The sequence below is a fragment of the Patagioenas fasciata genome, chromosome 20 (genome assembly GCF_037038585.1).
Source record: "Patagioenas fasciata isolate bPatFas1 chromosome 20, bPatFas1.hap1, whole genome shotgun sequence".
NCBI lineage: Eukaryota > Metazoa > Chordata > Aves > Columbiformes > Columbidae > Patagioenas > Patagioenas fasciata.
This window is the reverse complement of record NC_092539.1, coordinates 9861319-9888448: the sequence shown is the minus strand read 5'-3', so window position 1 is coordinate 9888448 and position 27130 is coordinate 9861319. Positions and strand designations below refer to the sequence as shown.

The 27130-nt window shown below is 47.2% G+C and overlaps 1 protein-coding gene across 4 annotated transcripts in view; it reads right to left on the bottom strand.

The window, feature by feature from the left end:
- The window catches only part of CAMSAP1 (calmodulin regulated spectrin associated protein 1), a 30108-nt gene extending 5981 nt beyond the window's left edge, over window positions 1–24127 (bottom strand). Inside the window, exons 1-12 of one of the 4 annotated variants that reach the window (XM_065853756.2) lie at window positions 23976–24127; window positions 15458–15620; window positions 7739–8001; window positions 7391–7552; window positions 6873–6953; window positions 5876–5908; window positions 3677–3818; window positions 3056–3195; window positions 2871–2967; window positions 2229–2406; window positions 1076–1170; window positions 278–362 (exon numbers count right to left, since the gene is read on the bottom strand). In XM_065853756.2, coding sequence (XP_065709828.1) covers window positions 278–362; window positions 1076–1170; window positions 2229–2406; window positions 2871–2967; window positions 3056–3195; window positions 3677–3818; window positions 5876–5908; window positions 6873–6953; window positions 7391–7552; window positions 7739–8001; window positions 15458–15620; window positions 23976–24044 — 1508 coding nt within the window. In that variant the 5' untranslated portion in view covers window positions 24045–24127. Of the gene's footprint in view, window positions 1–277; window positions 363–1075; window positions 1171–2228; window positions 2407–2870; window positions 2968–3055; window positions 3196–3676; window positions 3819–5875; window positions 5909–6872; window positions 6954–7390; window positions 7553–7738; window positions 8002–15457; window positions 15621–16133; window positions 16278–16469; window positions 16631–23975 lie in introns of those variants that run through there. The other 3 variants (XM_065853755.2, XM_065853753.2, XM_065853754.2) reach the window with 3 other exon arrangements.
- Between the last annotated feature and the right edge of the window lie 3003 nt (window positions 24128–27130).

The window sequence follows — 27130 nt, the reverse complement described above, 5'->3', positions numbered from 1 at the left end:
TTTTGCTCTATTTGTAAAAATGTGTCCTGTATCAAAAGTGACCAGCAATACTAAATAGCAACTTCAGACACTTCAGTGCTTACTGACAATCCTGTTTAAAGTCTTTCCAATCACAAGAAAAAGTCACTCATCACTGAAAATGCACATTAAAAGAAAACAAAACTAAGTGATTCAGTCCAGTTCCAAGGAAGCGATACCGCATTACTGCAATGAAACTGTCACAGAACTGAGCATCCTTTCATTCAACAGCATTGTACCACTTAAACGCATCTGTTACCTGGGTTTCCTCTCCGGCCACGCAAGAACTGAGCCTCGTGGCTGCCCGTCAACGCGGGTCAGAGAATTAGAACGGTGCCGGTGACCTGAAATACGTTTTAAATGGTGAACAGTTTAGAAATGGTCTTTAAACTTGCACTTTTACTTCATTTAATAGCAAACATAACAAACCGTTTCACCAAGAGATGGCAGCAGCAAACAAATTTGCTGAAATGTTTACCAAAGACAGAGCTTGAAAATAACACAATGAAAAGTGACCACATAAACAGATTATTCAAATTGTTTTTGCTGTCAGCCCCTCAGCCTTAGGGAAAGAAAAAGTCCTCCCAGCATGTTGGTAGAGCCCAAGCAGTTCAAATGTTTGACTGACACCTTAGCTGACAAAAGACAACAAATTCTGAGCACTTCTGTGATTTCTGTGGAAGTACAAACCTAGGTTTTCCGTAATTAAAAAAATGCTGAGGCAAAATATGACAAGTACTAGAGTGAGTTTGTCATTCTGGCTTTCTCCTTTCTTTTCACAGAACTGACATTATTAGTCTGAATTTCCTGCACTTGAGATTCTGAAAATGAACTCATTTGTGAGAGGAAAAAATATTCCAAAAACCCACTGAGTTTCTTAAAGGATCTTGAAAATCTTTTCATGCAAACAAAGATGATTTACTCAAACCAAACATGTTTACTACTTGGCTGAATTCAGGTTTAGATCATTCATATTTATGAACTTGTATTTTTATTCATTATTGTATTGCCATTTATGGTGACTGGCTGTTGAAGTGCGAATTCAAGGCAGACTTACCAGGGCTGTCTTCTCCCTGTAGGGATTTTTGTTGCTTTTGTCTCAGCGGGAGCAGTGGATGGGAAGGGCTGAAGGCAGGGTTTCCTCCTTTGCCACTAATTCAGAAAAGCAAAAATTCATTACTACAAGAACTTCATTTCTATAATAAAGTGTTCCAGTTTGAACCCATTACCCCTTGTCCTATCATTGGTTGTCACTGAGAAGAGCCTGGCTCCATCCTCCTGACACTCACCCTTTAGATATCTGTAAACATGAATGAGGTCCCCCCTCAGTCTCCTCTTCTCCAGCTCCAGAGCCCCAGCTCCCGCAGCCTTTCCTCACACGGGAGATGCTCCACTCCCTTCAGCATCTTGGTGGCTGCGCTGGACTCTCTCCAGCAGTTCCCTGTCCTTCTGGAACTGAGGGGCCACAACTGGACACAATATTCCAGGTGTGGTCTCCCCAGGGCAGAGCAGAGGGGCAGGAGAACCTCTCTGACCTACTGACCACCCCCTTCTAATGCACCCCAGGTACCATTGGCCTTCCTGGCCACAAGGGCCCAGTGCTGGCTCATGGTCACCCTGTTGTCCCCTGGACCCCCAGGTCCCTTTCCTCTACACTGCAGAGCAGACAGAGACAAATAAGGCATTCGGTAACTCTGCCTTCTCTGTATCTTCTGTCACCAGGGCACCCACCTCGTTCATCAGTGGGCCTACATTGCCTCTGGTGTTAGTTTTATCTGCCACGTACTGGAAAAAGCTCTTCCTGTTGTCCTTGACCCCTCTCGCCAGGTTTAATTCTAAGGAGGCTTTAGCTTTCCTAGTTGCCTCCCTACACCCTCTGACAACAGCCTTATATTCTCCCCAAGTGGCCAGCCCCTCCTTCCGTGATCTGTACACTCTCCTCTTCCACTTGAACATGGCTAGTAAAGATCAGCTGTTCGAACCGTTTTGTGTTTCACATTGTTTTCAAAATAGAAATTAAACTAACTTGCTCTACAATGCAGTACAAAGTATTTACGTGAACTTGACAACTGAGAATATTTTACAGAGTGACTGCACGGAACTCAGTCACTCCTTTTGCAGCAACTTCAGAATATTTAGCAGCAGAAATTCCCAGGTTATCCAAACAGAAGCAGAAATGGAAGCTGAGTCCGGATAGCAGGAAGACTCACAGGTAGTCGGGCTCCTCGGGGTGCAGGTAGTACCTGCTGCAGGCATCGGGGGCCGGCGGAGCCGCGGGGGACAGCTCTGCTGGGCCGGAACCCGCAGGGCTGGCCATGAAACTGCGCTTGGTGGCGTTGGAAATGGGAACGGGCGGGCGGCTGCTCTTCTGCTGCAACACTGTTTTAACTGGGCAGAGATTTACAGCGTTAACACAACTCCTACTGCCGTTAAAATAACGAAATAGAACAGGAAGTTTTCAGATTGCAGCGCGGCAGAATTAAAGCTTTACAACTCAACGCTAAAATGACAGCTGAAATAACAGTTTGTATTTACAACACCTATCTTATGGTGACCTTAAAGGAAAGGATGTTATAAGTAAATAATTACTGAGTCTAGGGAAAAAGTTACGTGCCCATCTCATTCCAAAGTTTAGAACCCAAGTGGATCTAGGACTAACTTTACTTCCATTTTACTGATGCCAAAGATGCCCAGCAAGCAGAAAGTTTGGGTAGAAACAAAACTCGAAAGGAAACACCAGTGTTTAACAGTTGCATTGTATCACAGTATGTTTGGGATTGGAAGGGACCTCAAGAGATCAGTAAGTATCTTTTAAATAACATGCTAACATTTAGCAAGAGTTAAAAACTTACCATCTTTTATCTCCTGAATATCCCTTGGTTGCACAAAATCTGGTTTGACATTCTCGAACCACCAGAAGAGTTCGGCAATGAACACCATGACGTTGGGCTAAAACGGGGCAAGAAAAACCATGGCTCACAATAACAGGACACTTACGGTTCACCCACAAAAATGTATCCTTCATTATACTCCTTACCTTTAAAACCAAAGGAGCGTATAACATGTCCTCCAAAGTGAGGTAAAAGCATTTATTTAGATATTCATTTGAGAATTCTCTCAAAAGTTGAATATTATAGAGGCTGTCTGCAATTGACGTTACTTCCTTCAAACAGATATCTAGGGAGGTGAGAAAAGGAGTAAATCATGACACCATCCAAATGAATTAAACTTCCGACCACAAGTAACAGAGACTCTACATACAGGAACCTCACAGACTGCTTATACACCGTCATTTACTATTTACTGGCTACCAGTGACATTTCTCTACCTGTTAAGTACCAGGACAGGAAAAGAAAGAATAAAAACCCAGAAAAATTTTGCATTCGATTTAGGATCTATATAGGATTCGGTCTGTCACGGCGACAGAAAAGGTAAGCAGGCTATAAAGAACACGCATGACGACAAAATACAAAAGCAATTAAAACCAGACATCTGGATTTGTAAATAATAAAGGTTACTCCTAGGATTCACAGTCAAGTACCTATTAGACGTGTCACATTTCCATTTGATAACGTCCTTCTAGCTCAGCTTTCGAAGACTGAAGAATTTATATATATATATATGTACACATATATATTTTAAAACCTTTATTACATACCATCTAGTTTCATATGCTCTGGACAATAATAGTGTATGACAGCGAGAAGGGCAGCACCGTCACTACCATCCTTCATCAGATCTTCCAGCAAAGGGAAATACGGCAACTGCCTGCTGGAGAGATGGTCCCGTCGGTAACGCACCTGACAACAGAAAACAAGAGCTCAGAGGATGCTACAAAAAGAAAGAACAGTTTTTCTTAAGCCCTGAAAACTCTTTACGGTGGATCCTTTCAAGCATTCTGCTCCAAGTCAAAAATAATTCACTTTTCACTCAGCGGAAGCCAATTTGGAAGAATATGGTGCTTCCCCTTTAATCATTCTCCTCCTATAGGAAGCAATCTGTGCTGCTGAATTCCCAGCTTCATCCACACATTTGAACTTATTACAAGCAATTTCAGTCAAAGTCCTTCCACACATGCACGAATGCGGCAGATCCAAAGAAAGAGACACAGGTAACTACGTGAAAACACTTTAACACGGCAAAAAATAATCTCGATGAGCTAGCGATTTCTCCTATGTTACCTACATCCACAGACAGCCAAGTTCACTCAGAATCAGAACATCATATGCGTGGCAAGCCAGAATGCAATATTAACATTGTGCAGAAGAAAAATAAATGGCCTTTTCCAAAAACGGTCAGCAAGAGGAACAAGTCAGCAAAACTCCCCTTGATTTCACTAGAAATCAATAGCGAACTCTTCCGCAATCACAGCATTTGGAGCGCAGCTGAAGGACGAATCTTGGCATTGCTTCTCACAACTTTTGCAAGACAAGTTCTAGGGTCGGTATTTACTAAGCACCCACACGGCAGCTAAACTAGAGCTAAGTCTGAGCAGCAAAGCCACGGGGCGAGCAAAGCACGAACAGCGCGGAGCCCAGCAAAATACCTTTCGGGGTTGGAAAAAGATTCCCTTCACACTTCAGTGCATCAGTACAACTGAGCTTTTAACAAACCGTTTCAACTGATGCGCTGGCCCAACATGCAGATATACAGAGAATGTATTTAAGCAGAGGAAAGGTGGATTTTGGAACACTTCCCACAGCACCCTGGGAAAGCTCTACACACACACGCTCTAATGTGTCAATTTAGGATGGCACAGGCTGAGAAAAAAAATCTGTTCAAAGACATGAAGATCACTTACAGTCAGAGCAATAAGAATCATTTTCATGTGTTTATTTTGCACAAACGTCATGTTAAATTTCCCTGGCACAGGCAAGTAACTCTAAAAGCTACTATCTCTCCATGCTAAAGCTGTTTTTCCCTCTCCTTTTACCAGATACAAATTATTTTTTTCCCCAGCCTGGAGTACTCCACACTATGCAATGGAATGTGAATCATACTGTACCACACGAGCATACTCCACTGGTTCCAGCATGCAGTGCGATATGGCATGCATCAGATCAGGCTTACACAGAAAGAAACAGTGAGATACACCATGGTGATTATTCAAAGACAAATCAAAAGAAAGCAGGCTTCTATACTAGAAGTACCATTTTATTCTTTTATATATATATAATGGAATTGATATTCTGTTTTCACACTTGGCCATAAATAAGTATTTGGTTCTGACAGGCAAAATATTCATTCTGTCTTTCCTCTTAGCTCCACTCTCATTAATTCACCAACTGTCATAAGGGATCCAAACTGGTTTGTCAAATCTTCTAACCCCACCTCAACAAATAACGGTGTTGTGGTTTTGATCGATTTAAAAACCTGAGCAAGAGCAGGTGTAAGAGTGTGGAGTCTTGCATCTGGGTAGGAACAAGAGCTGTAAGAGCAGCTGTAAGAGCAGCGCGAACTCCCGCAAACATCTGGGTGTCTTATCTACAGTTTCAAAGCTTAAACAACTATTTAAACGGCCCGGCTTTTCTCTCACCTTAATGCTGTGATCAATTCCCCATTTACAACAAAAATAATACATGTAACCATTTCAACTGCTGTTAATTTTCTAGGGTTTTTTTGCTGCTACTCCTGCACTGAGGAAACGATTTTGAAATGCTGTGAAGTGATTATGCTGTATGCTGTACAGTATGCAGAAATCATGTTATGAAAACTAAGCCTGATGATCCAAAAGCTTACACAGGTTTGTTTTTTCAAAGACAGCCTAAGAAGCACTGTAATGGAAGCAAACACTCTGAAGAAATTTAAACAGCCATGATTTGGTGGATGACAACTGGTGTAAAAGTAGTTGACTTACAGGTACTAATTTCCAATACCATTTGGAAGGAGACTGCTCAGGAAGCAAGGAAAGGAACGCAGGAATAGGAAAGGAACATCAGCAATGCAAGTTAAAAGCAGTAACACTTAAATGCACTTCAGCAAGAAACACTTTCATATTTTAGAGGGGTTGTAGCCCAGAAATTCAGATTTTAAAATATTAAAACTAGACCAAAAGTTAACAGAGAGTAGAATAGTTAAGGCCTTCAGACCAAGCATCAACTTGTAAATTAAGCAGCTCTTGAGCCCCGTTTTGTTGCAGGATATTATTTTACATAAAAAGCATTTGCCACTAACAGGAAAGTTTAACAATTGTGCCTTGTTCATACATCAGACTTTTATCCCCTTTGCTAAGCAATGCCAGTTTGAGGAAAGAACAGAGCAATTCTTCTTAAGGCTTCAGTAAAGGATAAATTGGGAGCTCAGACAGCTGACACACCGTGTTCGAGAGAGATCTACTTTACACTCTCCAGAAATGAAAGTGCACTGTATTTTGCAGTGTTAGTGCATTGTGATATCATTTCAAGGGAAAAAAGGTGGAAAAAACCACAAACACACACATATAACATTTGAATGCCAAGACTACGCTTACTAGATAGAACTTGAATAAAGCCTCTGAATATACATTAGACAATTAACACATACAAAACGAATACGCCCCAAGACTTCCAAAATATAGAACATATATTTTGTGCTGTGAAAGCTGAGTCATATTTACCCACGTAAAGTTATTTTAAGTTGAAACAAGTTATTTTAATACAACTGAAACTTAATGGAAGTCAGAAAATATCAGTGGGCTTGACAGGTGAGGAAGGGCCCTGACGACGGACACAAAACCAACTGCATGCACAAAATGTCAGGAGTTTTGAGGACTGGATGCCTCACATCTCTCTGACAAAGAAAACACTGGGATATTTGTATTTTAATCCACTAATCAGTAATACGCAAAAGCACAAATGAAGACAAATGTGTTTTACCTTTTGGTGTCCTGGGCTTTCCATTAGTTGCTGTTTTAATTTAATCTCCTTCTCCGTTATCTCCCTCATTTTAAGGTTCACCTAAAAGGGCACAGCATAGAAAAGATTAAAATACATCTGAATATGTTTCACAAGCCAAGTTTTTCTCTTTCTTCTTGCCTTGAAAAATTTATCAGCTTTATTACAGCATGCCTAAGAAACTGCATTTCCCTGCTAGCTGGTTCTCTTTCCCAATCCATATGGAAACACTGGGAAGCCAAGCAAGATGAAATTAGAATATGCTGCAGCAATAAGGGAGTTAAATATCATTAAAAATAAACTGGATTAGGAGGATATTATGCCCAACTACCATTGGACTTGAGGTAACAACACAGTAATTAAAACAGTTCTCTTCATCTGAAGTGGAAAACACTCTAGAAGTGTACAGGTAAGAGAGATGGAAGGCAGACATTCATCAGAGCCTTCTTACAAATCTGAAAGGTGACAAACAGGCACACTTTTCTCCACGTCAGTTTTACCTTGTTAATCCAGAAAACCATTGCATCCTCCAAATCATAGGGCAGTTCTTTTGAGGCACTGAATGTAGAGAAACGCTTGACGCTGGCAACCACCTTTTCAATGCTGATCATTTCGACAGTGTAGGCCATCATAAGAGCATCGATCATCGCCATATGAGAGCTCTGAGAGAAGAAAACAGTGAGTACTGGAAAACAAAATCCTTCAAGAAAAAAGATATCTATTCCAACTGTATTTAAAGGTAAAAATTCCTGAGTTTAGTGACCTAGAAATGAGACGATCTTGGTTCTATTAATGATTTTAAATACTGTTAAATAAAAAGATCATTAGGTGGATTTAATTAAGCTAACCATTTTGATTGGTGCGCAGCCCAGATCAGATTCAGACACAGGTGTATCGTCGCTCTCCATGACGTAAATGCCCTTGCGGGACAGAGCCTGGATGACGGACTGGTGGCCCTGCAGAGCCGCCACCTGATCCGCCTTGAGGATGAGGCTGCAGACGCGGCAGTACAGCTCGCTGGACAGCAGCAGCTTGATCACGGGCGGCTTGATGTGCTCTTGCTCGTACTGATCGATGTAGAACGGGTCCTTCAGCTCCTCGGGGACGTTGTCTGAAACAACAAAGAAAAGTTTCAACAAGGGGCAGCAGTAAGTGGCATCGGTTATAAACGAAATATATATTTTTGCTTTCAAAGATAGCGTGCGAAAGAACAACAAAATTAAATCAAGCACGAAAAATACTGAATGTAATTAAGTTGTAAATGCATGTCGTAAATTGTTTTCAACAGGTCTTTGTGCTTAAATTTTTAATTAAGTAAAGCATATATATTAATAATTGGCTCCCACCATATACATCAATTAAAATCCTACACATCACCAGTTAGCTTTCTCAAGATACTGGAGTCCTTCTCAAGAAAGCACTTCGATGTGGACTAAAGTCCCAGTGCCTGCTACGCAGCTCCAGCTGTTTCCTTGAATAAGACGCAGTTTAACCAGAACGATACACGATCACCTCCACCAATTACTGCATATTATTAGTACTTTAATTTGGAACTATACATCATGTACTCAGATCACAGGCTAAAATGCTCAGTGTATCAGAAGGGCAAAGTGTACGTATATATATGTATCTTCAAAGCAAAATTTACAGCTACTTCAGCAATATCCCAGCACATCTGTGCACAGCGATTAAATGACTGCAACGCTCAGGCACCAAGAGGGGCTGGGCAAACATTCTCAAATTGAAAAAAAGAAAATTAGGTCACTAATTCTTGGTTCTAAATTGCCAAAGTCCACAGAAAGACTGAAATATCTGACAAAAGCCTTCAGCATTTCACAAACAGCCTGCAAAACAACTGAGACTCCAGTGAAGCGATTGTCTATGTGGTTGAAGATAAGAGTGTTGAACAAGCTATTGCGGCTTCTCAGCCTTTATATAAAAATTAAAGCCTATGAAGCAAAACTTGGATTTGGCTTCAACATGGATTTTAAACCAAGTCTAAAATTAACTTTTTTTTTGGAACGGCACGATTTCCACAAGTCATCTTATGATCTAGCAAACCGAACGCAAGTGCTGAGTGTAGTAATTTACACACAAGTTACAATTAGCACTTCACCCTCGCACACCACTTCTTGCCCCCAGTTTCCAAACCCTTGCACAGCTTCCCAGCTGAAAGGCACCAACACCAGCTGATATTCCCATCTAACACGTTTCCAACCCACAGGCTGCTGGGTCAAGTACCAGCAGCGCTACAAGTTGTACAACACCAGGCCAATGGCAACTGACTACAGCAGCTCAACGTGGAAGGGTATGCTCTTGATATTACTGTTTAGATATAAAACACGTTAAAAATTGATATTTCGCAAATAAATACTCCTGTTCGTTAATCCTGGAAGCTATTGATCTTCATAACAGCCTAGCAGTAATAATGAGTCTTCAACTCCAGGAGAAATGTTTTCTAGCCTCAAGTGTGTTGTAATAGAAGTCAGACATTTCCGAATTCCCAAACACAAAACTATCCTATCCCACCCAGTCACTCTCAAGTTCTCCCCCCGAAGTCACTTCAGTAGTTCATTTTAAATATATACATCTACACTTGAAAGAATTATTAATTTGGCAGCATATTTACTCTTCATTCAGCTCATTTCCAGAATAATTACATTTCCCCATTCAAAAAAGCTCCTGCCCACAGCATATATTTGAACTACAAAATAAGCCACACGGTATTTGTGCACTGCAGAGCATTTAATGTTTGTAAAGAGAAGCCCAGATAGAACGTTATCAACTACATGACTGTATATCTCAAATACAAATAGGCAGCAAACCAATGTTGCTGTAAAAGCCCCTCTGATAGCCACACGGTACTGCCCCTGCTCTTCCAAATCAGCAGCTTTTTGAAGTTTTTAGAAATTTGGATGAATATTCTTCCTTTATGTGACATTGAATGCTGTGATATATGGACTATACACTGAAGATGGTTGGAAGAGATACATAAAACCTCTCTGCACTACATAATTAGCATGTGCTAATGTGGGTACCCATTTATTACAATATTTTTAATCTTCTTAACATTAGACCTCAAATCAAAGGCTGTTGAAAGCTACTTCCATTTAATGGCCATTGCTGTTTCCAGGAGAACTAGAGCTCCATTTCTAAAGACTGATCCAAACCCTAAAACATAAAGCAGCTCGTGTAATTCAACATTTGAGCTTCATTACAAGCAACTACACCTTGAACAACCCAAGATACATTGCTTTTTACAAAAGTTATTTGTGAAAGGAAATAATAGAATCCAAGCTCATAAAATATTAATGAAATAGTACATTTCTGGAGAGGGCATAAGCAGCAATCCAAACTTTACAGGCTTTTTTAAAACAAAACAAAATAAATGCAAATTGAGAATGTCTGAAATCTGAAGGACTTCGATGAGGGTTTTGGTAGGAACACCTGGCCCTGCAGAGAGGTGACCAGGCCCAGCCTTCCCAACAGCCACAGGCAAAAATGGGCTTTAATTTGAGATATCTTCAGTATTCTAAATACACATCTGAAGGAGCAGTAGGAGAGACCTGTCTTATCCTCACATCTCTGCTAATTGTTCTTATCTGTAGTATAATGACACATAAACCATGTGCAGCATCCAGGTCTCCAACCCCCCTGCTTCAAAATGTCAAAGCAGACACATTGCCAAAAATCTCAGAAATACGTTGCCAGTTTTAGAACAATTATACACCAGAGTTAACCGACTGCTAATTTAAATGACACACAATGGACACACAAGTAGCCATCAGTGTTAGGGATGGTTTCCTCCCCAGTTTTTAGGGATCCTGCAAACCCCAGGTGTCAGGCGCTCCCTGCCTGTCTCACCACAGAAGGTGTCGATGCTCTTTGGAAGAAAATGTCCCCGTTTCCCAAGTCCCACTTCCTATAAGCATCTTCTTCAGCACTTTACTTTCATGACCTATAACTGAACTTAGATGCTGGAAAAATTCAGTTTATTAAAACCTGTATTTTTCACACATTTATTGCTTTGAAATTTGGAAAAATCAACCTGAAAAATTAACTTCTGAGCAATTAACTTGTAAGCTATAGCTACAAAAATTTCTGCTTGAGCAGTTTAACAAATCCTAGCAAAGCAAACCAAAAATAATTAAACCATGTCCTTTTTTATGTCACTGTTGCACATTATGACACCAAGCTGGGAGGTGTGGCTGACACTGGAAGCTGTGCTGCCATCCAGAGACCTGGACAGGCTGGAGAGTTGGGTGGGAAAAATGTAACGAAATAGAACAAGGGCAAGTGTAGAGTCTTGAATCTGGGCAGGAACAACCCCAGGTTCCAGTATAAGTTAGGGAATGACCTATTAGAGAGCAGTGTAGGGGAAAGGGACCTGGGGGTCCTGGGGACAGCAGGGTGACCATGAGCCAGCACTGGGCCCTTGTGGCCAGGAAGGCCAATGGTACCTGGGGTGGGTTAGAAGGGGGTGGTCAGTAGATCAGAGAGGTTCTCCTGCCCCTCTGCTCTGCCCTGGGGAGACCACACCTGGAATATTGTGTCCAGTTGTGGCCCCTCAGTTCCAGAAGGACAGGGAACTGCTGGAGAGAGTCCAGAGCAGGGTAACAAAGATGCTGAAGGGAGTGGAGCATCTCCCGTGTGAGGAAAGGCTGAGGGAGCTGGGGCTCTGGAGCTGGAGGAGACTGAGGGGTGACCTCATTAATGTTCACAGATATCTAAAGGGTGAGTGTCAGGAGGATGGAGCCAGGCTCTTCTCGGTGACAACCAATGATAGGACAAGGGGTAATGGGTTCAAACTGGAACACAGGAGGTTCCACTTAAATTTGAGAAGAAACTTCTTCCCAGTGAGGGTGTCAGAGCCTGGCCCAGGCTGCCCAGGGAGGTTGTGGAGTCTCCTTCTCTGCAGACATTCAAACCCGCCTGGACCCCTTCCTGTGGAACCTCAGCTGGGTGTTCCTGCTCCATGGGGGGATTGCACTGGATGAGCTTTCCAGTCTCTTCCAACCCCTGACATTCTGGGATTCTGTGATTATCAAAAAGCTTGCAAACACCATCATTTCACGTGAAGCAATTCTCTTGGTCTGTTCCATCATATCAATGAGTTCCAAGCTCTCAAAAATCTGTCAGTTCCAAGCATAAATCTTTGTGTACAACACAGTTTACAGGATTACAAAAATAACTTCACTTGTGACAACTGTCAGAAGGACAATTATTGCCAGACTCTCCTCGCTTTAAGGGTAGGGACCATTTCTTTATCATCTCACAAAAATCTGACCGAGATGATGACCTGATTATGAATTGATAAAGAAAAATGCAGCAATCTGAACCAATTGGGCTGATCCCTTGAACCAGGGAAGTGGATACACCCCAGATCTTATTTTACCTCCAGAAGCACGAAGAACTGGTTTCCCATGGAAAGAGAGCCAAAGCACCACGGTAAACAGACCGAACCTTATTCAAATTGTGAGTGGATTTCACTAGTATCGGTATCTGATCACAGAATTATTTAGTACCCTATGGATGTCCTGAGGTCCAATCCTGAGCAGAAGCTCCACATTCTAAGCAACTAAGACCACCTGCATTACAATAAAAACATTCTTTGTTGGTTCTCATTACAGAACTGTGTTATGAACTTCGTAAGTGATCTATAATATTACACATGAACATTTGCATACAGCAGGCACAAAAAAACCAAGCTGAAGACTGTATCCTGCTGGTGAGAGTGACTGCGCTCTCATTACCGTATCTTTTGATCAAGCACAAAGCCACAATCCTGCATGAAGCAGAAGAGACAAAATAATAATTATGGCATTCTTAACCCCTGTAAACTTCACACAAGTAACATTCGATGTTTATGAAACAGGTATTATTAAAGAAACAAATGTTTAACTACTGAATATTTGCAAAACACAACAGCTGTCTTAACAAATATTTTCAGTGTGGACCTAAGCAAGCTGACAAAGAGCAGGGAACCCAGGGATCTGGGTAATTTAGCCCAGGAAACACCTCATACTGCCCCCCCAGCCAGTACCTGTGGGAGCTGTTCCAGTGCTGTAAAACCTTACTTAACAGGTAAGCGTCAAGTATTTCAAAGACAAAAAGAGCCACAAATTGCACCTCCCCTACAATGCACCTTAGTTCTTGGCTCTCCTGCCTGTCCCTTGCCAAAGGTCTCGTTAGCATTCAGCCTGGAAACTATGTAAAGCTCCGAGCTCTAATAAATAAGTAAAATCCACCAAGTTCATTTGGAAAAAAACCCCAAATTTTACAAACTATTTTAACAACTTTTGTTATGGAAAGGGTGGCAAACAACCCACTCGCTCACAGCAAGCTGCAACACTGAAAAGCTTCCATATAGACCTTCCATATCTAAATTTCAGCATTATAATCATGATGATTGAAAACGTAACGGAAACCCCACCAGATAAGAATTACTCCAGAACATAAGACTGTTCTAAAATTATCAACAGAAAAGCATTTTTTTCCCCAACAAACTGGCCAAAACTAAGTCTAAAATAACAACAAAAAGCCGCCAAAAACGGATATCTACATAGCGATATTTTATATAACAAGTTCACAATGGTTTGGTAGCCGCCCAAGACCCATTGAACAACATCCAATATCTTAAGACAAAAAGAAAACCCTGAGACACAACAAGTAATGTTTAAGCTCAAATATTATTCAAAACGATAATCACATAGGAAACCTTTTAAAACCCATCTCTCAACGAATTAAAGAGGCTTATAAATTTCTAAGTGTTTTGCAATGCTATTCCACAAGTCGCGGTTACCGTGTGACAACGCCTTGCAGGAGCCATTTCAAACATCAAACTCGATTTCCATGGGTCACGGTCCTGCCAAGATACCCACAAAACCCCTTGCTCGCTGGAGCTAACCAACGTAACAACAAAAGCCACAACAAAAAGACTCCTTCCTACTGTTTATGGCACTTCTTTTAAAATATAATCAGAACGAGCCTAAATCCAAGCAGAAAAACTGGCAAACGCTGCTATGGCTTTCTCTACACTAGAGATCACGTCGTTATCATCACAAAAGGAGGGTTTCTTTTCCAAAGTTTTTAGTTAAAGTCAAATTTATATTCAACATAAGTCCTCATTGTCAAGGGTATGAACAGACTTGCTGTTAATCCATTAACTGGTCCAAACTGTACGGATACAACCCCAAGTTCTGGAGCCCCAGAAGACGCCACCAAGAACCAGGAGAACACGAAGCTCCTCTGCAGCGCAGGATCCACGCCAGCCAAGGCTAATTTAGGATTAGCTTTCTTTTGAAACAAAGTCATAATATAAATAGCACATCTCCACGTCTAGAATATCCATTTTATCTCTGATCACTAAAAAATCCTCAGGAAACGTCACAAACAATTCCAGCAACTGAAAAATATTTACATGAGGAAAGGTTCCTTTTTAGTTATCAATGTTTTACTAACACCCCCCCAAAATTCCCACATTTTTAAATGTCATCTGACAAATGCTATTGTCTCTTGTTGCTCATAATCAAATACCTTCACTAATATTAAATATTACAAACCCATGATTTTCTATTTCCCCCCACAATCATTAAGAACACTGACAGAAGTGGAAATACTAAAAAAGCAAAATAATTTAGAAAAATATTCCAACAAGGATTAATATTAAACTGCAGGAATGGACTGCTTTTCTTCAGCCTTGTCACAAAGTAAGCTAGTGCTAATCCATTAAGCATATTATGAGTTTGGCGAATTAGACTTAGATTAACAGGGCTACCTCATTTTCCAAAACAAGATTCTGTACCTTATTTTATTATATGTTTTGTTACGGATAAACAAAACCCACAAGTACTCCATCATACTTCTTCATAGTGAAGCTACTTCAAGATGTATCTAGTAACAGTAATTCAGAACAGACAGATCTAGTTCAAAACAAAAAAGCAAATTTCAAGAGATGCCACAAAAATACTGTACAAAGGATATTCCAAGAATCTTTACTTTTCCATATTTGACCATCAACGTTTATGACAACGTCGGGGCGAGAAGAACAACTCTATCACCTGCAACCTGCTGTTTAGTGTCACAGTGTCGCACTAACTGTACCTGTTCACTCAACATTTCTTTTACATAAAAGAATGCTGCTGATCATAAATGGATGGCTTTTTAGTTCATTTTGAAACCAAAACCACAATTCGACCAAAAATAATAAATAGTCCTAAGTGAGCATGCAAAGGGTATCAAGGTGCCACCACCCGTTGGCCAAGGTGACCAGAGGAAGCCCATCAAAGCCTTTGCGGCCCGGAGGGACCCAGGGCCTGCACGCATTTGAGGTTTGCATTCTTCACAATCTGTTCACCATTAGCTTTGCTGATTCAGGGCATCTCATACAATTCCATTATTCCTGTTGAAGGTACCAGGAAACATATAGCATTACAAGAGAACTGACTGTCATATTGTTCTTTAAAACAAAGGTGATTTAAGCCTGATTCAATTACTTCTGGAATAGCAGGGGAGTCAGAACAAGGAAGAACAAACCCAGGAATGACTTCTGATAAAAGCCATCTTACCTATTCCGTAGGCTTTAGCACAGATCCATTGTAGATTAGCAGCTATTTTTGCTCTGGCTGAATCATACAGCTCCAAAGGGACAATCTCAACCGCACTATCTGTCAGGGCATCCATTTTTCTTCTGGTACTATCTCCACCCGCACAAACATCAACATCCACCATCTAAAACAAAAACAAAAGACAGTGACTTTTACACGAGCTATCGCTCCCAGTGCGTTTTCAGAACCATCCAGGAGAGGAGTTGGCTGAATGAATCACCCGGGCACGTTATACGGGGCACAATATGGTGGGCTGAGCACCACAGGCCCGACATCCTTCAGGATTTTTATCAGAAGGGTTTATTTAGCAATTTAAAATCCACTCGGCAATCAAGACACCCGAGCGCAGGGCGAGCATCCCTTTCGATGAAAGGCGGGGATGCGCTCGCTGAAAACCCTCGGCCGAGGCTCCGCGCCGCCGTTCGCCACACAAGAAAGGCGCAGCCCAGCACCTGCCCGCCCGCTGCCATAAAGAAAGGGCTGGGGCGCTCCCGCCCCCCTCCCCGCGCCCCCTCCGCCGCTCGCCCCCCGCAGCCGCCGCTCCGCCGAACAATGCGGGAGGTACCGCGGCCCCCGCCCGCACCGCCCCCGCCCCGCGGGGCCGCGCCGGGGGCAGGGGCAGGCCCGGGGGCAGCACCTGCGGCTCCTTCCCTCGCCTCGGCCGGGAGAAGCAGCAGAGGTTTCTCGCCCGCACCCCCATCCCCGCGCCGCCCCGCAGCGCTCGCCCCGCCGGGCGGCGGGAAACCGCGCGGTGCCGGGGGAGGGCAGGGGGACGGCGGCTCCCCCTCCCCGCCGCGGCCCTGCCCGCATCCCCGCCCCCACCCCGGAGGAGGAGGAGGAGAGGGAGGAGGAGGAGGAGGGAGAGGGGCGCAGCCCACCCGGCGCCGGGAGGCAGCTCCGCACACGGGAGCCGCCGCCGCCGCTCCCCGCTCACGCCCGCCCGCCGCGCGGCCTACAGGCCCCGCCGCCTCACCTTGCCGCGCTACCGCTGCCTCATCGCCGGGGCGGAGAGGGGGGCGGGTACCGCCGCGGCGCCCGGCGGCGCGCCGAGAGGCGGGGAGGGGAAGGCTCGGCGGGCCGGGGCCGGTGCGGCCGGGAGGGACGGACGGACGGAGCCGCCGCCGCCGTCGGGCCGGCGCTGCCAACGCTCGGGGCCGCGCGCGCGCGCATGCGCCCGCCTCGCGCGCGCACCCTGTCCCCCCCCTTCCCCCTCTCCCGGCCGGCCGGGGCGGCGCGCGCTCGGCGGGAAAGGGGGCGGGGCCTGCTCCCGCGCGCGCCGCCAGGCCCGGACCGGCGGGCAGGGGGCGGCAGTGCGCAGGCGCGGGGCACGGCCGCTCGCGGCCCTCGCTTGGCAACGGTTGCCGGGGCAACGGGACCGACCGGCGCGGCACGGGGAGCGCTTGGCCCCGCACGGCCCCGCCGGGCCCGGGCAGCGCCGGGAGCAGCGCCGGGTATGCGGTGGAACCGGCCCGGCCCGGTACGTGGAGCTGCCGGGGGCCGGTGAGCGCTGACAGCCCCAGCGCCCCGGGGGAGGCGCAGAGGCCCCAGGCCTGCCCAGGCCGCAGTGGTCCCGGTGTGAGCCCAGCTGCTTCACCGTGCTGTGGCTTCATGGCCCTGGGTGTGGTTTCCGAGCACCGGGGTCCCCCATGAAGGAGTCGTGACGGTGGCAGAGAAAAGCCTTTCTGGTTAACCGGCCCCTCAGTTCCAGAAGGACAGGGAACTGCTGGAGAGGGTCCAGCGCAGCCACCAAGATGCTGAAGGGAGTGGAGCATCTCCCGTGTGAGGAAAGGCTGAGGGAGCTGGGGCTCTGGAGCTGGAGAAGAGGAGACTGAGGGGTGACTCATTCCTGGGGATCAATATGGAAAGGATGAGTGTCAGGAGGACGGAGCCAGGCTCTTCTCGGTGACAACCAATGATAGGTCAAAGGGCAATAGGTGCAAACTGGAACTGGATGAGCTTTCGAGGTTCCAATCCCTGACATTTTGTGATTCTGTGAACAACAAGAGTGGCTTGAGCTGCGTCCCCATCCCATGGGTCAGGCAAGTCCTGGTCCTGGAACCCGCAGCGGGGTACATGGGGTTTGCGCAGGTTTGGGGAACCAGCTGGAGGCAGAACGGCGGGATCAGGGGTTCTGCAGGGGCTGAGCTCTGGCACCACCAGCCCCTGTTCCCTTCCCCGCCCTGGCAGCCCCATGTGCTCCTTCACAGCCCCACATCACCATCACTTGGGCTTCCATTTGAATGCTGGGTTGCACAGAAACACCCAAAATACTTTGTCTCTTGACAAAAATCACCAGCTGTGGAAACCTTCAGGTACAGGATAAATTCCACTGTAGCAAAACCAGATGTTTGCTTAATGACGTGAAGGATTGAGATCTCCCTCTGCTGCCAAGCACACCTTGGTTGATAGTCAGTGATGCTTTTCTTCAGGTTCTTACAATAATGTCTCCCAACATGATGGCTGCTCATGATCCAAAGATGTCAAAGACAGTTTGCAGGTACAAGCCTGGCTCCCGCTTCTTGTGTTTTTCTTAGCAAACACAGAATTTCTTCATCTGGTTTATGTGCTGATCCATAGGCAACAGCAAGAAGTGTTTGGCAGCTGTAATCTGTTGGGGGTTGTTCTTTGCAGGTTTGGGATCAGAACTGGATCCTGCAGATTAACTCATGACAAGTGAGTTTTAAGGCTCATTTGAAAAGCAAAGTTACATGGTTAAGTGAGTAGATGCTCGAGCCTTTAATGCCTGTACTGGATAGATGAATGATCTTAGTATCCAGGTATTGAAAATGTGATTTTAAGTTTAGCTGCACAACAGTGGTAGCAGACTGACCTTATTCCAGCTAATTTTCTTTGTTACTATTCTCATAAATTATTTTTTGCTACATGTAACTGGTAGATTATATAAATGTTTCAAAATCATTAAAGATTAACTTGGGTCTGTCTTAAGATTCACCATTATTTCCCTATATCTTTTCAAACTGCAAGCAGAGGGCATTCAGGAAATACATCAGGAAATACAATCTGGTGTTCAAAGGTTGTTCCAGCCTCTCTCGCTCTTCCGTGTTCCATGATTGTATGCAATTAAAGTAGTTGCTATTTGGTTTATAATCTCTGTTCGAAGACTTTGGTTTTCAATACAGCTTTTCCAGGCTGTGGTTTTGTGACATTACCGTTATGACAAGCTGCTCTTGTTTTTAGATTAAGCATTAAGGCCCAATCCAAATCCCCTTAAACTCAGGAAGAATGTTCTCATTTACGTGGTGGATCAGCATTACATGGACGACAGAAACAGAACGGCCTTGGACTCAGAGCAGGTGACCTGTATGTGAGGGTGAAAGTGCAACCAGGAGAAAACCGACCTACTTATTCCTCTGACATACTTTTCTTATAGATAAAGAATGGATCCTATTGTTAAACTTACCAGAATCACTTAGGAACAAAATATGTTTTAAGAGGGTGGCAGACTACACCTGCAAAAAGTATTACCTGGATCCCTGAAACTCTCAGAATAAAAAAGTGGGAAAATTTCACTCAAGAAAATGAACATTGTGGAGAAAAAGTATAGGACTGTCTTCCAGTCTGATGGGAAATGAAGCACCACTTCTTCCTCTATGGTAATACCCCGAAACTCTGATACTTTGGGCATTTGCGTGTCCTTAAGTGGAACCTAAAGTGGATGTTTGGGGAAACTTTGTAGCTGCTGCTGAAGTGGTTTGCCAAGAACTTGGCACCATCCCACACCAGCATCCTCAAAATTGTCCTGGAGATAAAAAGCCTGCATTTAAATTGGGAGGGTCACCCACGGATTGCTAAATGTGTTTGCTTTTTGCATGAGAAAATAAATGACTTTCCCTTACGCGGCAGTAGCAAATTCATCTTTAATTTGCGTACCACTTGTTTCTTTCCTGTACTTCACCACTAAACATGCTTCAGGGCTTTTCTTCTGGAAAATGTTAATATGTTGCTTTTCTATACAAAATAATTTTCCTCCCAGTCCCCTGGATTCCTTAAACCATTCAGAGTGGGTGTGCATGCGAACTGACACATACTGCGCAACTTGTCTCCAACAGAACTCTGACATTAATTACTAGGAGGTAATACCTTTGAGAAATTGCCATATTCGAACACGACACCTATTACATGTAACAAAGTTAAACCCACATGCTTGTTTTCTGCCATACTGGAGGAATGCCTGGGATTTCAGTTTCTTCCACCACGTCTCATTTATCAGTAGGAAAACCACATGTAGAATGAGAATATCAGTCCCTTGTCATCCCAAGGACATCAGATCTAAATGTATAGTCTGTAGAAGTGTAAACGTGCTATACACTGAGCTCGTATGGGGTATGTTGAGAAAGCAAGAGCTGACCCAGCAGTGGCACCGATCACCTTCCAGGTGGAAAGGGAACTGGGATTCTCCCTCTGCATTACAAAAAGCACCCGGAGATGATGGAGAAACGCGTATCTGTTGGTGTGAAAGCCTGCACTTCACTGTCTCCCTGTACCTGTCCCTGTAGCAGACTCTGTCCCACATCTCTACCCATCACATCATGCAATTTGTGCTAAAATCAGAAAGAAAAAAGCAGAGCAAGGGGCTATGACTTGGGAGTTTTGGCACTGATTTCTGCTTTGCTTGCTTTCCTCCATGAGGACTCAGCAGACTTTCCACAGTGGTGATTTCCCATCTTTCACCTCCGTTCTTCCTCTCTCTGGGAACAGAAGTTCCAAGCAGGAAGGGGGAGCTTTGCCGTCCCCCAGCTCCTCGCAGGCTGCCCATGCCCAGGTCAGGTTTACCAAAGCCCCGTCCTACAGCACAACCCCGCACAGGTGGGTTTGCTCCGGGCAGCATCGCCGCAGAGCAGACGAGGAGAAACCACTGAGGTCTCGCGCTGGTTTATGATCCTTCAGGACCAAACTGCCGCTCGTCAGCATTGCCGGGAGCGCTCACTCATCAACCCCTCCCCTTGGGCAGCGTGGGAAGGTGGTGGCTCTATCTGGGAAGAGGTTCTTTGCCTTCAGTCTTGCTCAACAGCTCCTGCCTGCGCTCAGGAGCAGCGAGAGAGGAGAGCCGAAGGAATCAACAGGATTTTTTTCCCCTGTTAAAATCCCCCTGATGGTCAGAATCGCTGAGGATGGCCCCAGCAGAGCAGCGAGGAGCAGCTCGTGTGTTTGCAGTGCAGCCCTCTCCTTACAGCTCTATTTCCAACCCTGCACTAATTTTGAACACGGCTGTATCTGCTTCCCAGTGCTTAGTTCTGCAGGACCTTGCTTGCCCCGGTGCTGAGCACTTAATATCCCCGGCTGGGATCAACTTAGAGCCCGGGTGCTTCTCGAGGTCACTGCACGGGTGACACTGGTACCAGTGGGAGGAGGAGGAATTTTGTGCACTGAGGGTGGTGAAAGCCCGGCCCAGGCTGCCCAGAGAGGTGGTGGATGAACCATCCCTGGAGACATCCCAGACCAGGCTGGATGGGGCTCTGAGCAACCTGAGCTGGTGAAGATGTCCCTGCTCATGGCAGGGGGGACTGGGGAGCTGGGACAGTCCCTTCAACACAAACTGTTCTATGATTCCGTGAAGTCTGTCACCTCTATGCCCATAGCCTTTAGCATCCCCCAGTGCATGAGGCAAAGCTTAAAAAAAGCTACATCTTCCTAAAAGTTCACTAGAGAAAAAGAGATGTGTTCAAAAAGATATTTAAAATATTGCCTGAATGAACAGAGCTGGGACACCATAACGTGGGGGTGAAAGCAGGGGGCTGGTGGACTCCTCATTCAGTCGCTGCTCTGACAGCTTCAGCATGTCTTTTTCTCCCTTGTACGGACTATTTTGCTGTGACAGTTCACCATGCAGCCAGCCTCAAGGAGGAGAGAGCGGAATATTATTCTTGGTAATAGAACAGACACTTCGACGTGATTACCGACACCACGGGAACAGTTTCTACCACATAATGCTGTTGTCAGTAATTACGTATATCCAGTTCTGTAACTCGCGAGGAATATGCAGTGGCATGGCCTCGTGCATTGGGGAACAGCATGCAATGAGCAATACTTTTAATGTAAATAAAGAAAACAAGTTAAGTACAGATAGTAGGGCTCCATTCATGCGCTTGTATCAAGGGTAATGTGCATGTAATTCAGGTATTATGCTGATGAGTGCAATGAGTTATTCAGATTTTATTTCTTTTCCCCTTGCTTGAAATGACTGATGTGTATCAAACGGTGCCAGGGGAGGTACCGCCTCACACCTCCAACTCCCATTGGGCTTGTGGGGCTGCCCCAGGGCTGCTCCTGCCCCTCGGCACCGCGGGACCCAACTGGTCCGGGGACGCATGAACTGGGAACACTGGCCTTGCAGAGAGGGGCGTCCCCGCCTCGGTGTGCAGGGGTCGGGATGATCCCCATCGCGTTTTAAATAACGCTTCTATTTAGCGCTTATCTCCCAAGCGCTGTACAAGCATTAATTAATGGCTCTGTTATTGCCGGCGGGAGGGTGACGCTCACCCCGGTTCCTCGCCGGGAGCGGGATGGGGATGCTCCCTCACTGGGATTGCGGTTACCAGCAGCAATTTCCATTCTGGTGGGTTTTGAGTGCCTGCATTAGTAACACCAGAGGTTCTAGCATGGAAGATATTTTTATCTACAATCTTATTTACTTTTAAAGTCCCCAGACTGTGTTTAGGAGGGTGACGGGTCAATTGCATTTACAGCCCACCAGGTTTTCCAGAGAGAGCTCTGTACCAGAGGTTTGGTCCCAGGGCATTTCCCCTGTGCCTCATCCTTCCTTAAACAAACCCCAACCACAGCGACCCCAGGGACTGCCCGCTGAGCACCGAAAGGTGGCTGAGGCTTGCCATGATCTAACTAATGAGCAAATGAGATTTATCTTTCTAGCAGTCAGATTTGGGTAGTATTGAGTCAGAACCCATTTCAATGGGAACTGTTGATCTGAACACTTCAGGAAGCAAAACTGTATTTACCACAAATGTGTAAGCATGCAGAGAATGACTTATCTCCAACTTTTTCACCACTGTTTAAACAATATTGGAAAGCAACACATAACTGGAAGGCAGAATAAATGAATAAGAAAATCTAATTGAATTCCAAAATACAACATCTTTGCGAGGTCCAATAGCCGAGGATAAGACTGAATGTACTCGGCATCTTCATCCCCATAAACGCCATTGGGTTTGTGGCTGGAGCAGGACAAACCCTCAGCACCCCATGAACCCCATCCTGTCTACCACACACAACCTCCGCTCTCCCTGTGAGCCGGTTCGTGGTTGTTCTCGAAAATAACACCCGAACCGCTGTTAAGCGTTACCTCTGGGAATTCACAGCGGTCTCCAAACAACCTTTTCCAAAAATGTGTTGCGACATCGTTATTTCACCGGAATGTTTTACATTGAGCGCACAGAGGGAGGTGTTCGCGTGGGAACCACAGCGGGGCCGCCTTGTTCCGTGTCCCCCCGGGGATGCGCGAGGCGGGAGCTGCTGCAGCATCACCTGTGGACATGGGGATGGACCAGCCCAGGCGTTCCCTTTCCCTCTGGCAGGTTTGCATTATGGTCTGGAGATACAGGGGGTATTTTGAGGAAAGAGCTGTCGCTTATAGGTTTTCAGTCTTCCCTCCCCATAAGTACAAACCGTGCAGCCCTGGGCTGAGGGGACAGCACTGCAATGCGCTCCAGGTGACACTGATGTGCAAGGCTTCAGCCCAGAGAGTTTCTAAAGAGCAGAAACTGCCTCAAAAGCAACTCAGAGCTCATCTAATTCCACCACGGCGGGGTCTGACAGGAGGTATTGGGAGGACAGTGGCTTTCCCCTGCATTTCGACTCATTTTGACTTATTCCTGTTCAGTATTTCCAGCTCCTGCTGCTCTGGTTGGATGCAGCTCCTGGTTCCCGCTCCCCAGCAGCCCTGTCCCCTTGCCTTGTCCTCAGAGCCAACACCGCCCTCCTCGCCCCCCGGGTCCCTTCCAGCCTGAACACCAGAGAAACACGTTAATGTACAAATTAGAGTCATTGAAACATCCCAATCCTGCTTTTCCAGGTTCTGTTTACAGCAAGAACTCGAGGCCTGTAAAACCAAAGACACTGAGCAGGGAACCAAACCCTGTTGGCACCTCGCTCATGGGGTCACATCCTGCTGTGACGGGGTGACCGCAGTGTCCCAGGCACAGATGGTGCCCACACGTGCCAGGCTGTACCAATCCTGTCCCCACACGTGCTGAGGCCGGTCCCTGCCCGGCACCTCGAGGCCCCCTTGGTTCAGAGCTGCTGAGAGCAGCCAGTGTCCCCCCATGGCCCTGGGAATTGGGGTGACAAGACCCCTGGAGCTGCCGGGAGCACACAGAGAAGAGGATGCTGCAAAGGATGCCCTGAATCCCTGGGGCTCCGAGCGCCAAGTAGGACACACAGACACTACAAGACCCGTGGCAGAAACCCCCCCAGGTGGTAAATCCCGACAGCGCTGATTTACCGGTGGCAGCCGACGGTATCTGCGCAGCCTCAGGGGTCCTGGGGGTCTGTGGGCAGCAGCTGGTGGCATGGGAGCCCATGGCACGTCCCCGGGGCTCAGTGCCGGGGGGCTCGGTCCCCTCCGCTCCCCGGGAAGGGCTGGGGGGAACGGGGCAGCGCTGCGCTCCCCAGCATCACCGGCGTTGCCACGGCAACTGCCGAATGAGTCACGCTGGTTTCTGAGTGACATCAGAGACGCAGAGGAGGGGGTCGGGGGCTGGAGGGGCCAAGGGCGATGCAGGGAGCTCAGGTTCCCGGTTTTGTTTTACTGGTTAAAGCTGAAAGGTTTTGCGCAGGGAAAACACCCGAATCCAGCCCCCCCAGGGCAGCGTCTCGCTGGGTCCTGGGTCATTTTCCAGGAGACCCATGGAGTCGGGAGCGGGGAGATGCCGGATTTCCCCCACGGGTCAGCGCTGAGCTGCCCGGTGCTGGCAGTGGGGGCAGAGCAGGAGGAGCCCCCGGGGCAGACAGGGTCCTATGGCCCCTCTGCTGCTCTGGGGCCTTGAATCCGTTCACAACAACCAGATTATGGAAACCGGTTTAGGAACCGCTTGCCATGACTGGCTTTGCCTTCATGCTGGGCACCCAAACCGGGGGAAGGTCACCTTCAGGGGGGCATGTTGGGCTCCTCGTCACCTGCACATCGCCCCAGGGGACCCTGCCTGCACCTGGGAGACATCGGCAGCTCCCCAGCGCTGGCACCGTCACACCGTGGGAGCTGGAGAGTGGGAACTGGTCAGGAAGAGGGAGAAGCATTAGCTGGGCACGTACACAGGGGGTTTAGGCTCCATCACACACAAACACTCCACATCCAGATGTTTTTCAGAGCATTTTGGTAGCACCTTTGCTGGCAGCACCTACGCTGGCAGCTGTGCCGTGCGGGCTCCATCACGCACCATCAGAAAACCACAGCCCGATGTGCTGACGCTCCGTCCGCTCTCATTCACACCTTCCCTTCGATCGAGCCTGATGAGACAGAACGAAACTTTTTAGTGGGATGTGAGTCCCGCACGAGGCCCCGTGCTGAGCAGGAGCTGTGCAGCTCAGCACCGCAGCAGCTCCAAGCCAAGGAATGAACTTTCTCAGCCCTTGGTGGGAGCAGCCCCAGGGGCATCGTTCTGGGTGTCCCTCCTGACCTGAGGCTGCGATCAGGGAACCCAACACTTGGTGCTTTTATTTTTAGCACGTCAAGCTATAAATACAGCCCATGGCAACCCATGAAAATCTGAGCGACTTCTTAGGTTGGGTAGCGACGGCACCGGGGAAACCCATGGTGGCCAGAGCTGCGTGGTCAGTGCTGGGTGCAGAGGGGAAAGGCACCGTCCCGCTCCCAAACACCCACGCTGGACTAAAATATAAGACACTTACACCGCTTATGGGCTCTGCCAGGCACGATGCTCCTGAGAGGGGTTTGGAGCAGAGAGCTGCTGCCTCCTGCCTGCGCGGGGGCAGAGGAGGGACAGGGACGGATCGCCCAGGGGCCACAGCGCAGATTTCAGGGAGGATTGCGCATTTTTGCTTTTCTTGGTGAGCGTTTGCGCGAGCGGAGGAGGAAGATGCTGGTCTGCGAGGAATGAGGCGTACGGGGGGACATGCGGAGAGCACCCCGTGATTCATCGCACGCAGCCTGGCAACGAGCTCCTATCTAGAGGAAAACACAGATGGAGGAGAGCTGCTGCAACACGGAGCCAGCAGCACGGAAATAGGCGGCTGGCGTCCTTTGAAGGATGATTTAGAAGGGTCTGAACTGCCTTCGTCTTCTTGCACGCTTCACAGAGGAGCCGTGTGGGGGTCCAGCAGCCCCCAGCTCACCCTGGTTGGGGCTGTGCTGCTGCACAGACCAAGTGAGAACAGAGCAAAACATCTAACCCCAGGTGCCAAGAAATCCAGAGAGATGTCCCAAACCCGCCCTGTGGACGGGACGGGCACGTGGCCAAAGGCAGCAGGGTCAGCACGGCCCCCCCAGGGCTGTCGCAGCATCAAGGAGCAGCTGAATAATTCAACCCAGCTCCACGCACACGGGAGCTGCCGCGGGTACGGGACTCCCGGGCACGCATTGCCTGTGGAGCGGCCCTTCCTCAGAGGACAAATAGAGGTTCACTTCAACATAAGTGTGGTTTATGCCCAAGCCACAACTCATAAAAGCCAAGTAACCGCATCATGCATAAGTGCTACAAGTCTTCCCTGGATAATGTTTTTTCCAGGGTTACCGGCAGCCGCTCACACCTGCACCGGGACCTTCACACAGCCCAAGCCAAGAATTAAGTGCGAAGCCTCTGCAGCCGCTGCTTGCACCGCGGGGGCAGAGCCCAGAGCCCTGATGTGGAACCAGCCCGACCTGCTCACGGCTCCTGCACTGCACGGGACAGCTCGTTAGGCAACTGCTGATGGCATCGTTAACGAAACCTGTTTGAGAGCCGCATCTCTTCCCTCTGACAGCCCCGGGGAAGGAGCAGTTCTGCAGAATGGTGCAGGACCCCAAGACATGGGGTTTGCATCGCACCAGCTGCTGCATGAACCACCTGCAGCTGAGCACCCAGTGGCCATGCTGCTGGAGCCCCAGTGACACCCCCCAGAGCCCTGGGCATTGCAGGCTCTGAGCTCAGGCCATTTATTTGGGCACCAGCTCCTCATCCAGGCATCACATTTACACCCCTGGGCTCGAGAGAGCCGGTAACCTCTCCAGGTTTATTTTGGTCCGGTGTGGTCTGGTCCAGCACATCTCGAGTTACCCACGTCCCTCCTCCAGCTCCACCCGTGACCGGATTCCTGGTGACACCGGATACACGGGGCTGGGGCACCGCTGTCCCTTCTCAGGTCACACTCCCTGGCAGTCGCACCAACACCACAGACCTGACTGCTTTCAAGCCATTTTCCAGGACCAAACCCCTGGAGCAATGGTCCAGCTCATGCATGCGAGTCTTGCAGTGGAGCGAAGGCTTTTGAATAGTAAGAGAAATAATTTGCTCCATTAATTCTACCCCAAACCCACTTCGCCTATAGCAAAGCATCCCCAGCAGCTTGCAGAGCGGCTGCTTCCTTTGGTATTCCTCTCTTCTAGTAAAATCACCGTTAAAAAAAAGAAATAGCATGATCAAGCACAGAGCAAATGATGGG